The sequence below is a fragment of the Saccostrea echinata genome, unplaced genomic scaffold (assembly GCF_033153115.1).
Source record: "Saccostrea echinata isolate AGI-Se365-2 ecotype Australia unplaced genomic scaffold, CSIRO_AGI_Sech_v1 ptg000054l, whole genome shotgun sequence".
NCBI classification, from domain to species: domain Eukaryota; kingdom Metazoa; phylum Mollusca; class Bivalvia; order Ostreida; family Ostreidae; genus Saccostrea; species Saccostrea echinata.
The window spans coordinates 27047516-27061086 of NW_026889803.1; the positions used below are offsets into that span (position 1 = coordinate 27047516).

The 13571-nt window shown below is 33.3% G+C and overlaps 1 protein-coding gene across 1 annotated transcript in view; it reads left to right on the forward strand.

The window, feature by feature from the left end:
• Positions 1–13571, forward strand: part of LOC133172309 (basement membrane-specific heparan sulfate proteoglycan core protein-like) — a 58681-nt gene that overhangs the window by 6152 nt on the left and 38958 nt on the right. Inside the window, exons 9-19 of the mRNA XM_061307171.1 lie at positions 466–607; positions 2193–2321; positions 2730–2843; positions 3355–3474; positions 4177–4297; positions 6396–6499; positions 6853–6963; positions 7406–7522; positions 9956–10104; positions 10932–11073; positions 12890–13038. Of these exons, the coding sequence (XP_061163155.1) occupies positions 466–607; positions 2193–2321; positions 2730–2843; positions 3355–3474; positions 4177–4297; positions 6396–6499; positions 6853–6963; positions 7406–7522; positions 9956–10104; positions 10932–11073; positions 12890–13038 (1398 nt within the window). The remainder of the gene's footprint in view (positions 1–465; positions 608–2192; positions 2322–2729; positions 2844–3354; positions 3475–4176; positions 4298–6395; positions 6500–6852; positions 6964–7405; positions 7523–9955; positions 10105–10931; positions 11074–12889; positions 13039–13571) is intronic.

Consider the following 13571-nt stretch of genomic DNA (forward strand, 5'->3'; position numbering starts at 1 on the left):
AGCTAATTTTTGACATAGGTATTACTTATGACTGGATATATGTCATAACTTTAAATTGAGGTCAATTAAAGGTCAAAGGAATTGTAAAAGTTTGATGCACTATTTCAAGCATGAATTATTTAAATGTGGTATGTGGGAAAGAAAAGCATCTGGTCACCTAACATGAGGAAGTTAAAACTTAGCTTAATGATGAGTCTACTGTGTCCACAATTTATAGTTGAACTTCCATATCTTGAACATCGATATCTTGAATACCTTACCTATGTCAAAGTGATTTGGAAGTCCCAACCCCTTATTCTTTTAAGTATTTTACTCTCCACATCTCGAATCCTTGTATATCTCGAAGTTTTTTTTCAGTCCCATTAAGTTTGAGATAACATGGTTTGACTGTAGTTATATCTGTTTCTCTTGCATGTTAATGTATATTAAAACAGAATTACTTTAGTAAATTATATTTACACCCAGGCCTTACCTGCAAAAGCTGTGCTACAGAATGGAAGGCTGTCCATTCCTAATGTGACAATGAATGATGTTACCGACTACATCTGTTACACAGACACAATACAAGGGGTTGGAGAAGCTACAGTCGATCTACTTGTCATACCAGGTAAGAAAGACCTGCAGGGCTTGCCAATATGAATGCTGTGTTGGGCTATATAAAATCCTATACATAATTATGTACACTTTTTCATTTTATTTAAATTCGTGATAAATAGGTTTTTAAGATTAGTAAAAAAGCATTTGATTTGTGTGTAAAATTATTGTTAGCATATCAGAAAAGCACTATTTGCATGCAATGTAGCTGGTGGAGTTACAATTGAACTTCAGTATCTCTAACATTGATATCTTGAATATGATGGATAAGTCAAAATGATTTGGAAGTCCCAATCACATTTTCTTCAATATGTACATGTATTTTAACCTCAGTATCTTGAAGATATCTCAAAGTTTTCTCTTGATCTCATCAAGTTCGAGATATCAAGGTTTGACCGTACTTTATTTTTTTGGGTTTTGAAGATATAAATGTAGACTGTCTATATGTGTGTACAGTTTTCAACTGAATTCATTATTCCTAAGTTTGGCCATTATTCTCTGTGTACCAGTACTATTGTCCTTGCTTTGCATGCCTTCTTTGTTTTTGTGCTAGCATGTAGGGCTGACCAGTTGCGATGCAGTGATGGGACTTGTGTTGACCGAGCTTATCTCTGTGATAACTATCCCGATTGTGTAGATGGTGCTGATGAAAGAAACTGTAAGTCATTACTCCTTTGTCGATTTATTACATATCACTGTCAACTTTTGCTTTTCCGTATAATTATTTCTATCTTTAATTATTGGATTTGAATTTTAGAATTTAAAATTTCGGAATTTTAAGCAATGTTGGTGTTAGAAATTTATATATAAAGAATACTATATGGAATAGGGTATAATTATTTATCTGAAGAATCAAAGCTTGATTATTTATTTTGTATGTCAAAATTGATCGAGATGTTGAAAACATAAGCCTAGAACATTCATTATGCCACTGTCTGTTTGGAAGAAAACTGGGGAAAACAAGAGGTCAAAGTTAAGTTCTGTCAAAACAGTGGACTAGGAATATGATGTGTCAAAGCTTCCCTTTACAAACATTCAAAATTTTAACTCCCTGGGATCAGTACTGGACTACATTTTTACCCTGAAAAAGTATTAGGGATTGATTAAAAATTTAGCAGTCTTGTATTTCATGTACATGTATTAAAAAAAAGAATCTTTTACAATGCTTATTAAATTACTATTTGTCACATAAGATCATTGCAAGCTACATTTTGAGTAAATGTACCATATGGATAGTTCTAATTTTACAAAGTGAGAAATCAGAAAAAAGGAATTTACTGTTATTTTAGATGAAATATTCTTCAAGAGTGCTAACAAACTTCATAAAAAGAATTTATTTACATGTAAACTGAAGGATAGATGTACTTTTTTTTTCATGTTTGTCCATCTGTCTATCTGTGACCACATTTCTATTACAAATAAATACTAGCTATGACTTTATACTCTTTAAATAAATTTAAACTTTATCATCTTATAAAAATGTTGCCCATGAATCCGACTCGAGGTCATGAGGCATGGAAATGATACATCTCAAATTTTGTAGAGAAATTATGTCAGATTTGTTACTTAGTAACTCTTCTTTGACATAAATCTTATAGGTAACACCACCACAGACTGTCCCCAGGGTCAGTATAAATGTGATGACAGCACTTGTGCACCCCCTGGGTCTAACTGTGATAGAAAGGTTGACTGCGGAGATGGTAGCGATGAATTCCCGAGATACTGCGGTGAGTGAGAAATGGAAGATGCTGCACATTTACTTACTTAGCATTTTCAAAAGTTAATGCAAATACATGTAGAAGTCGTGGATTTTGAATTTGTGAATTTAGTGTTTTTAGCATTACTTTGAGTTAGCACACAAACAGTTTTCCCAAAGATATCAAGATGCATATGTCCCTATAGAATATTGAGCATTTCTACAGATTTCTTTAGAATTATGCATAAAGTGTATATTCAGGAATTAAAACCATTTCATCTACGAAAATAATGGAATTACAACTTTTTTACTAGCATAGTACATAAATCAAGTATTTCATAGGTAGGGAAGTTCTTCATAGGGTAAGAAGATGGAAAATTATTACCATTTGATTTGCTTCACGAAAAGACTGAGAATTTATATGTTGTTGAAACAATAGGTTGTCAGCTTGGAGAGTTTATGTGTGCTGATGGGAAGCGGTGTATATCAAAGGCCGAGGAGTGTGATGGAAGAATCAACTGTCCAGACAGATCTGATGAGCATTCCAATTGTAGTATGTAGATTATTTATCCATCTACGTATAGAAAGAATCCAACTCCATTTTAATAGATATAGAATCTCTTTACCATAAAAGCTCAGATACTGTATCATTTGATAGGTCTCCTTATAAAGATTATATATCACTGTGCCTGTGTCATGATATTAGATTAACTTTCTTTTCATAACTTTTCATTCTGAAATTCTTTTATCACAAACTTTAAACTATGTAATGTTTCTTGTTTAACCAACTTCCATGAAATTGCAATTATAACATCTTAGGATAAAAGAATTGTGAGAGTAGTGTATTAAACTCCAGTCGAAGTTCATTATCTCGAACACTGATATCTCCAATACCAGGGATACGTCGAAGTGCATTGGCAGTCCCAACTACTTTTTTATGTTTTTTACCCTCGTTTTCTTTAATCCTTGGATATTTTGAAGCTTTAAGTTGGTTCCCACAAGTTACAGATAACCAGGTTTGGCTGTTACATAATCACTAAGTAATAATTGATTTGATATTGCAGCTGTAGCCTGCCGAGCGGACGAATTCACCTGTCAAAGTGGACAATGTATTGACCGGGCTCGGCTGTGTGATGGGTATCCAGACTGTAATGACCGGTCAGATGAAGAAGATAGAGCTTGTCGTAAGTTTCAGTCCAACATTGTTGTAAATTTCAGTCCGAAATTGTTGTGAATTTCAAAGATTGTTTTAAATTTTGCAAAAATTAGTTTTATCTTAATTGACATCTGATGAAGGCAAATAAAATTTAGATCTTCTTTGACATAGATATTTGATTAAAAATATTTTGGCAAGGACATTTTCAAGTAGATTATATCTGTGAAAAAAAAATTAAGGAGAAATTACTTATTTTTTTTCTTTTTGTTACCGCTGCAAAGAGTGCTTTGGATTTCAGTTAACTAGGTAGTAATTGTTGTAAGTATGTAAATAAATCTAAATTGAAAAATATTTTGGGATTAGGAACTGTCTGAATTTGTCCACTTGTAACTTGTTAGAAAACATTAATTGATATCAAAATGTATCGCTCAATCATATGTATCTCATTTTCAATCTTGAACTTACTTGAGTTTTCTCTAAAGTGATATTGAAATTAAATTTTGATATTATTAAAAGGATATGCATATTACAGTATATACATGCAGTTAAGGAAATTCAAATAGAGTTTGACTTTTGGGCCTCCTATACATTGTATCATATTATCTTCTTTTCTTTATTTTAGCACATATTTATTGAAAATTGAATGTTGTTTTACACACTTATATTATTTTAAGCTCCAGTTAATTGTATCTCGGTTTTTGATCATTGTTTGTGTGTAACTCCTATCTAGGTAAATGTGACAGTGGTTCCCAGTTTACTTGTCGTTTTGAACATCAGTGTGTTAATGTCTCGATGGTTTGTGATGGGTTTGCCGACTGTGTAGATAAGTCGGATGAGATGAATTGCTGTAAGTGTCTGCCTGTCCTGAGTCATGTCACACCAATAAAGTTGTACTTTCACTTTCAGTTTGAGTTTTAATTTTTTAATTAACTTTATATTGCTAGATAAATAATGGCATGTTGTTCATTTGTTTTCTGAGAGTCAGTTTTTCTGTGCTAGTATTTTTAGTTTTCATTACCCAACTTATGTGTTATAATGAGCAAAACCTAAGAAGTACAAGTATAAATATTGTATGCTACTGGCACAAAGATTAGAAAATACTCATTTTTAGCTCTACTGGTCAGAAACCAGAAGAGCTTATGCATTAGTAAGGTGTCTGTTATCTATCTGTCCATCTGTAAACAATTTTTCAAAATGCTACTCCTCCTACAGTTTTGGTCCAATTTCAGTAAGACTAGGTACACAAGTAGACTATAGTAAAAATACATAATTCTCTTTATTGGTTTTTGATTTTGACAAACATGTTGCCATGGTTACTAAAAATAGAAATTTCTTTGAAATTCTTTCAAAATGCTACGCCTCCTACAGTGTTGGTCCAGTTCAATAAGACTTGGTACAGAAGTAGACTATAAGACTATACTTAAGGAATAACTGTCTAGTTAGTAGAGTATGCCAGGGCATCAACGATAGTTGGAAACGTGGGATAATTTGCATAACGGGCGAAGCCCGTTGTGCATAAATTATCCCATGTTTCCAACTATCGTTGATGTCCCTGGTATACTCTACTAACTAGACAGTGATTCCTTATATTTCCATTTCATTTTGAAATAAAATTGTAAATTTAGATTTTAAAAATGTTGACTAATAGATTTAAATTACATAAGGCCTCACATGTCAATTTCAATAGTCCCCACCCACTGACGTCAAACACAAAGACAGCCGCACGAGAATTACATGCATATTAGGCCTCCTTAGAGTCAGACACAAAGACAGCCGCACGAGAATTACATGCATATTAGGCCTTCTTAGCTACTGACCTTTCGCTTGGCAAAATTTGCATTCCGTTAGAATGATCAAGAAATCAACTCTCCTAACTTTCAAAGAGTTATCACAGAGAAACAAATAGAAATGGAAATATTAAGATATATAATGCTGATTATCGTTTTGTGGTATTGACGAGCAGTGTTGCCATGGTTACTAAAAATAAATTTCTTTGAAACCCTTTCAAAACCCTACTCCATTTATAGTTTTAGCCAATTTCAATTAGACTTTGTACACAAGTAGACCATACTTAGATACATAATGTGTATCTGTTTTTGATTTCGACAAATGGTCTTGCCATGGTTACTAAAAGTATACACATGTAGACTAAATTAAGATACATCTCTATTATGTGCATGCACCAGTAGAGCTAGTCTCGTCAGAGACTTCTGGTTGTCCTTCGTAACTGTTGCTTATTTGAATTCACTTTGTTACTCATACGTGAGCATCAATCTGAGAAACTTTCCATAAAAAATACAAAGCTTTTACTTGGGAGAAATGGGGGTGTATTTAGGGTTTGTTTATACATGTACTGAAGTAGAGTTGGTACTGTGTGATCTTAGCTTAAGCTTTAAAGTTGGCTGAATTTGTCTTGCTGTGTTAGTGTGTTCATTGCATTTCTGTCTGTCTTGTTCAAGTTTAGCATGTGATATCATAGGTTTTCTACCAAGCAGTATCAATTTATTTTCCTCAAAGTAAAAGCATGCATTTAGAGATGAGTCAATCTCAACATTTTGTTTTTTACATCTGTATTTATAGACATTTGTCATGTTTCTCTGTGTGTAATACAAAAAAAAAATTCTTTGCTCCTCTTAGGCCTTTTGTGAAATCACTAATTTTCATGGGTTTTTTTAAATTTCTGTTGATTTCAAGGTATGAAGAGACCCACAAATTCATGTTCTCCACGAAAATGTTGAAATGTCAAACTAGAGAAACATGTTTTGTTTTCAAATCACCACAAACCAAATATTTTCCCCCAACCAGGAAAATCTGGCCCCATGAAAATAAACAATATTACAGTATATGCTGAATCATTCAGTGTTGATCTTTATACATGTGTACATTTTGTACAATGTTTCTATATATGTGGGTACTATAATGAGTGACATTGTTTATTACAGCCTGTAGTAAGTCCACAGAATTTACATGTGCAAGTGGACAGTGTATAGACATTAGGAGACGATGTGATAGGATCAGAGACTGCTTTGATGGCTCTGATGAACGAGATTGTCGTAAGTTCTCTGTCAATTGTATAAAACATGATGAATATTTGCTTGAAAGGGGGGGGGGGAGATAAAATTATGACAGGTTTTTAAGAAAAAGGAGAAGGTTTGATGATGTAGTTTGAATGTATGTCAGATTTCTATTACTGCTATTCATGGGAAAATGATGAACACGCTAATAGCATGTTTCCCCCAAGATGTCTCTTTAAAATGCAAGTTCGGGTAAATCTCAAATTGGCAACAGTGGGCTTATGGTCTTTTGTACTAGATTGTAAATCAGCTCAATTTTTCAGACAGATTAAAAGCTGTTCTTTTGAGAATCTTTTTATGGACTTTGCTGAATATATTGATTACAATTTTAGCTTGTCGTGCTGATGAATTCAAATGTTTTTCGGATGGGAAATGTGTACTGCGATCTGACAGATGTAATGGGCGGAGAGATTGTCAAGATGGCAGTGATGAAACTGACTGTCGTAAGTATTAAACATATTTTTGTCTTCATTTGCACTATTTTTATTTTAAAGTATTTTTAGAGGATGCAGACAGATGATCACCATTTCATTATGTAAATTAAATGAATAAAAAGTTTACATTTGTTAGTGTACCTTTACCTTGAACCCCCCTTGTAAACTCTTCATCCAAAAGAGCTTGTATGGAAAATAATATGAAAAAAGCAGTTTGCAAGGATCATTGTTAAAAATGATCATAATTAAGTACATTTACCAGTATTAATAGTTGTGTGATTGTTAATATTAATGCTTTTTTGCACCTATAGTTTGTCATATCTACACATAATTCACACTTCATGTTTATTAAATCCTCACAGTGTACAACATGTAACTAATTGTTTTCATGTAAATCATAATGAACCTGTGTCATGTTAAATGTGTCCATGTGTTTTGTGTCTGTAAGAAGAGGAGCGCTGTACCCCCTTCGAGTTTCAGTGTACAGTAGGGGGCTGTGTGGAGGCTATCAAGCGCTGTGACGGTTTTTTTGACTGTCCTGATGGCTCTGATGAAATTCTGTGTAACTGTGAGTAAGATGTCTTGAGTAGGTTTGACTCTGCTGTTCTGTTCTATGTGTATGTCTGCTCTAAGACAGAATCTGGGTCAGTGTGACCTAGATTAATTGTCTTACCTAGATCTGTCTCTTCTAGGTTCCTCAGTTAGTTAAATTTGATTGTAAATTGTGTATGAGTAAGAAATGGTCATGTGTGTGTGTTTTGTTTTGTTTTATTTTAATGTGAACTGCCTCTCTGTCAATTTTTTTGTTATGTGTTAAAGCCCCTTTCACATACAATTTATTGTAGTAAATTTAGAGTGGCTATGAGAGAAAAATAAATGGTTGTTGTTTCAAAAGAGGAAATTGTATGCTGCCTTCACATTTAAAATACATGTTGTGAGACCCTTAATGGAAAATACTGTATGTCAAGATTATTTGAAGTTAAATATTTAAATGTTCCCATGATAGTCGTGTGATTCTATCCTCAATGATCGTCACAAGAAAAAATTCTATGACAAGGATCCCTGACATTTTTTCATAGTTAGAATCCTAGATTTGTGTATTACACACCATTATGACTGTCCTAGGAACTATACCCATTTTCTGTTGTAGAGATGTTGTAGACTTGTTGTTGGACATATGTGAAAGGGGCTTAAAGGACTATATGTGGGAAGGCTAAATTGATATGCTATTTTGATGTAAGGATATTGGCATAAATTTCAAAAAATAGAAGTCAAATGCACAAAACCGTGAAGAAATCTTGCTCAGAATTTATTTACTAGGTATTTTTAAATTTTGTAAAATAAAAACAAGTGTGTGTTGGCATGCACTTTGTGTTGCCAGTCAAATTAGTTAACGAGAATTTTTTTTACAGGGATGTGCAGGGCATGCATTGTTGCATATAGTCCATTTGGGTTGACTTCAGTCTCTGAGATACCATTCATAAGTTTTAGTGTCTGTTGATTAACACAGCAAATTCTAAACTTTGTAAATTGGTTGTAGCATGTCTGTCTGTCTCTGTGTGTGAACTCTCTTTCTCTCTACACCTTGTTTCTTTTTTTTACTAGTGACTGAATTCTTGTAAAGGATCAGAGGAGGGTTGGAGATTTTGAAGGAGGCATCTTAATTGTCAGATTCATTGAAAAATAGAAACGATTTCTGATGATTTTCCGTATAATTGTGGTAGAAATAAAAAGTGCAGTAAAACATGCTTATAAAGAAGTGCCAGGGATGGACAACTTTGCCTCATTTTAAATATAATTTAAATCTCCGTGAAATTCACAATTTACTGTACAATTTATTTTAAAGCCACAGAGAATGAAAATCACTTGACTGTAACTGTGTCAATTCATTATAAGCGTGTTCACTATAAACGTTTTACTGTGCATGATATAATTCTATTCACTTCAGTAATAGACATAAATGACAAAATGACCAAGAGGATGACTGAAAAGATATACATGTACATTCAAATATTATGCAATTACTAGAGATACTTAATTTATTTACTTTTATTAGAATATTACTTATCTCTTTTAAGTAGTTTATTAGCACATAATTTTAGTGTTTTGATGAATTGTGTATTATTAAAAAAGCATGTTTATTTATGGAGTACGTGTATTTGCACTCAGTTAATTAACACTATAGTTGCATATAATTTACTGATTTTATTTTTAAAGTAAGCTTCACTGCAATTTGTCTTAATTAAAGTTTGACATTTTTTTTCATACATTTCAACATCACAATTTCATAATGGCTTCTTATTTAAATTAATTTGGCCTAAAAAAAATATCAATTCAGTTTAAGCTTTAGTCAAATCACTCCTTTAGCATTATCATGCAAAGTAAAATTTAACTGCTTTTTATTTAACTGATGATACTGTATTTAGCCAAACACTTAGTTTATCATACTAAAGCTACAGTTTCAATTTTATTATCCTTCTTCAATTAAAATTCCATTTTGAGCCTCATTTATTGATATCAGGTGTGTAATTTCCTATCAGATATCATGGTTTACAAATGGTGACCTCTGCTTGAAATGAACCACCATTTAGGCAGAAGACATATTATACATGTATATTCCTTTTTATATGCATGACAGGTTGATATTTAAAATTTTTTCATATTTTCAAAAAGAGTAGCTTCAAAGGTTGAATACAGATCGACAGTTTATAACCAAAAAAAAAAAATGGTCTGGATTGTAAAAACATTGTAATCAACATATAGACTGTGACGTTATTGTTTATTTTCTCATTGGAAAGGTCTTCAGTGTAATAATTTCATTGCAGTGGTATAGTGACCTGATATGGAAAATTACTGCGTGAGAAAAAGAAAATATGTATCAGGACTTGGCTTTAACATGCACAATACATGTACAGGCTTTCTTTTCTTACCCAGTATATTTCCAAACCAGGCTTCTAACTAGATGCATATATAATAATATTTTATACTAATTTGTCTACAGCCCCCACTCCTGCTCCAACCACAGAACTGCCTGTGATTGTCCGAGTGGCCCCCTCCAGCCTGAGACTTAGGGAGGGACAACAGGCCTCATTCCAATGCCAGGCCAGTAGATCAGTCCCACTGCGCTGGAGTCGACGCAGCAATATTGGGGTACTTATTGTACTGTTCTATGGTCATTGTTTTATGGCTGTCAAATAATTTGGCTTTGGCCAGTGTTGTTCGTCTGTCTTCTGTCAGTGTTTCCTCTTTGGCATGGCATTTAGGATTAAAATATCTGATAAAATATGACCTTGACCTCATATCTCTTAATTTAAATTTCAGTTTTTTTGCTATAAAACTCTAGAGAATAATTTTATGTGTCTTTGAATGAAGGCAACTTGGCAGTAGTTATTTAAAACAATATGAGCTGTGTTTTTGACAATTTGCTATAAAAATGGGCTATTACGTGACTGTATGATTCAGCATGTAACTTAAAATTTTTATGATCAGTATTAAAGACTAGTCTAAGCATTCAATTTTATCAGAGAAAAAATTCTGTACTTTAGAATGTTATTTTATATAACAAATTATTTTAATATAATAAGAAATAATATTATTTGCTTCAATCAGAGCTTTTAAAAAGTTTTTCCAACACAAATGTGAATGACAGAAATTTATAAACCTTCATTTTTTTCTGATATTAAAGTAGTTCGTAACATTTTTACAGCAAAAATTTTGGATACAGTTCATATTCCATTAAAAACTGTAAATATGCCTTTGTAACACTTTGTATTTCTATGTCACTCAACTAAAGCTCAGTTGGTTTCCATGTTGTATGTACAAATTTAAAATCGATGCTTATATTAAAAATTCTGCAAAATATTCCAAGTTTTGGCACATGAAAAATGTGTAGTGAAAAGTATATGCAGTATTTTCATATTAATATGGAATGGGATAGAAAGGCATTATTACATCTTGACTTCTTTTCTTTCCTGCAGTCTCTGCCTTTTCAAGCCAGAGTAGAAAACAATATTCTAATAATTCCACAAGTTCGGTCTGAAGACTCAGGATCTTATGTGTGTGCTGTGGTAGGACAGGAACAAAGATACTATGCCATTGCTTCACTGGATGTACAGTCCTGTAAGTTCTCTTACTTCACTAAATGTACACTCTAACTTATAAGTTCTCTGATTACTCTTGATGTGTAGTCTTGTAAGCTCTCTGATTACACAAGATATACAATCCTGTAAGTTAACTGATTACACTAGATGTGGTAGTCTTGTAAGTTCTCTGATTACACTAAATGCTTGTTTACCATGAAGATTAGGATCACTTAACCATGTCAATTTATGCATCTTGATTGGATGGTGCATCTCAACCCAAAAGGTCACTATGACTTCATTGTGCAGTCAAATATGTTTATTTTAATTTATAATGCTTTCTGGATGATATGCACTAACACAGTTTCATCAAAGTTTCTCAGTTTTTATGCCCCGCCATGAATATGGCCGGGGCATATAGTGTTTGTCATGTCCGTCTTCCGTCCTTCCGTCCTTCCGTCCTTCTGTCCTTCCGTCTGTCCTTCCGTCACACTTTGCGTTTAGCTCTGTTCAAAGCTCAGTTTCAAAGAAACTATCCAAGATATTTTTATCAAACTTCATATGCTGATAGATATTGATGAGAGCTATGCAACTGCATCAACATTTTTTGACCTTGACCTTTCCTTTGACCTTGATCTCACTTTTCTTAAATAAGTGTTTAGCTCAGTTTTAAAGATATCATTCAAGATAGTGTAATCAAACTTCATATGTTGATACATACTGATGTAAACTATTCAACTGCATCAACATTTTTTGACCTTGACCTTTCTTTTGACCTTGACCTCACTTTTCCTAAATTAGTATTTAGCTCAGTTTTAAAGATACCATTCAAGATAGTGTAATCAAACTTCATATGTTGATACATACTGATGTAAGCTATTCAACTGCATCAACATTTTTGACCTTGACCTTTCTTTTGACCTTGACCTCACTTTTCTTAAATTAGTGTCAAACTTCATATGCTGATGCATACTGATGAGAGCTATTCAACTGCATCAATATTTTTGACCTTGACCTTTCCTTTGACCTTGACCTCACTTTTCTTAAATAAGTGTTTAGCTCAGTTTTACCATTCAAGATAGTGTTATCAAACTGCATATGCTGATACATACTGATGAGAGCTATTCAACTGCAGCATCATTTTTTGACCTTGACCTTTTTCTTTGACCTTGACCTCACTTTTCTTAAATTAGTGTCAAACTGCATATGCTGATACATACTGATGAAAGCTATTCAACTGCATCAATATTTTTTGACCTTGACCTTTCCTTTGACCTTGACCTCACTTTTCTTAAATTATTTTTTAGCTCAGTTTTAAAGAAACCATTCCTAATATTTTTATCAAACTTCATATGCTAATACATACTGATGTAACATTTTCAACTGCATCAACAATTTTTGTCCTTGACCTTTCCTTTCACCTTGACCTCACTTTTCTTAAATTAGTGTCAAACTTTATATGCTGATACATACTGATGTAAGCTATTCAACTGCATCAATATTTTTTCACCTTGACCTTTCCTTTGACCTTGACCTCACTTTTCTCAATTTGTGTTAAAATGTTGTGTTACTAATATACACTCGGCGGGGCATTCATGTCCTATGGACATATTTCTAGTTTGTTGTTTTTTTTTTTTGGAGGGGGGGGGGGGGGGGGGGCATTGCTGTTACTTGCATTTTTACTATGGAATAATTTAAACTGTACATAAACCAGACAATATATTCTTAATTTAAAGTGGGTAGAGATTTTGCAAGTCATCTACAATATTATTCATGTACACATAGATACATGTAAAATGTGTAATTATAACTGAAATGAGCTTATAATTTAACATGATGTTTGTTTCCTTTCACAGTACCAACTACTACTGTAGCACCACAGCGACCCCTTATCATCACAATTTCACCCCCCAGTTTGAGACTGAGGGAGGGGCGACAGGCACAGTTCCAGTGTCAGGCCACCAGATCTGTTCCTCTTCGCTGGACCAGACGCAGCAGCAATGGGGTACTGATCCTGTATATTATTCAGTTATTGTAGTTCTGACAAAGTGAAAGCATATCTCATTTTCATTGAATTCAAGAATTTATAATTTTGACCTAAAGTAAGGATACTGAGTACTGGGTATTTTGTTTTGACTGAGTAGAAAGATATCAAGCTTTGACTGAATTTAAGTTTATGTTGTTCTAGCTGGTGTATTTTTAGCTCTTCTGAGCCAAAGGCTCAAAGAGCTAATGCTATGGCTATATGTGCGGTGTACAGTGTGCATAAAGTTTTAAGAATATGGGCCATAACTCAAGAACCCCTCGGCCAATTATTGTCAAATTTGTCACAGGGTATCCTTGGCCCAAGAACTCCAGTTTATACTAAAACTAGGGTTGTGACCCTTAGACAAGGGGAGATAATTAGGAAAATAGAAGCAAAACTACTGATTGCTAAAAAATCTTCTTCTCAAGAACCACTTGGCAGATTATCACCAAACTTACACAAAAGGATGAGGATATGTTGTAGATTAAAAATTGTTCAAGGCATCACCCTGG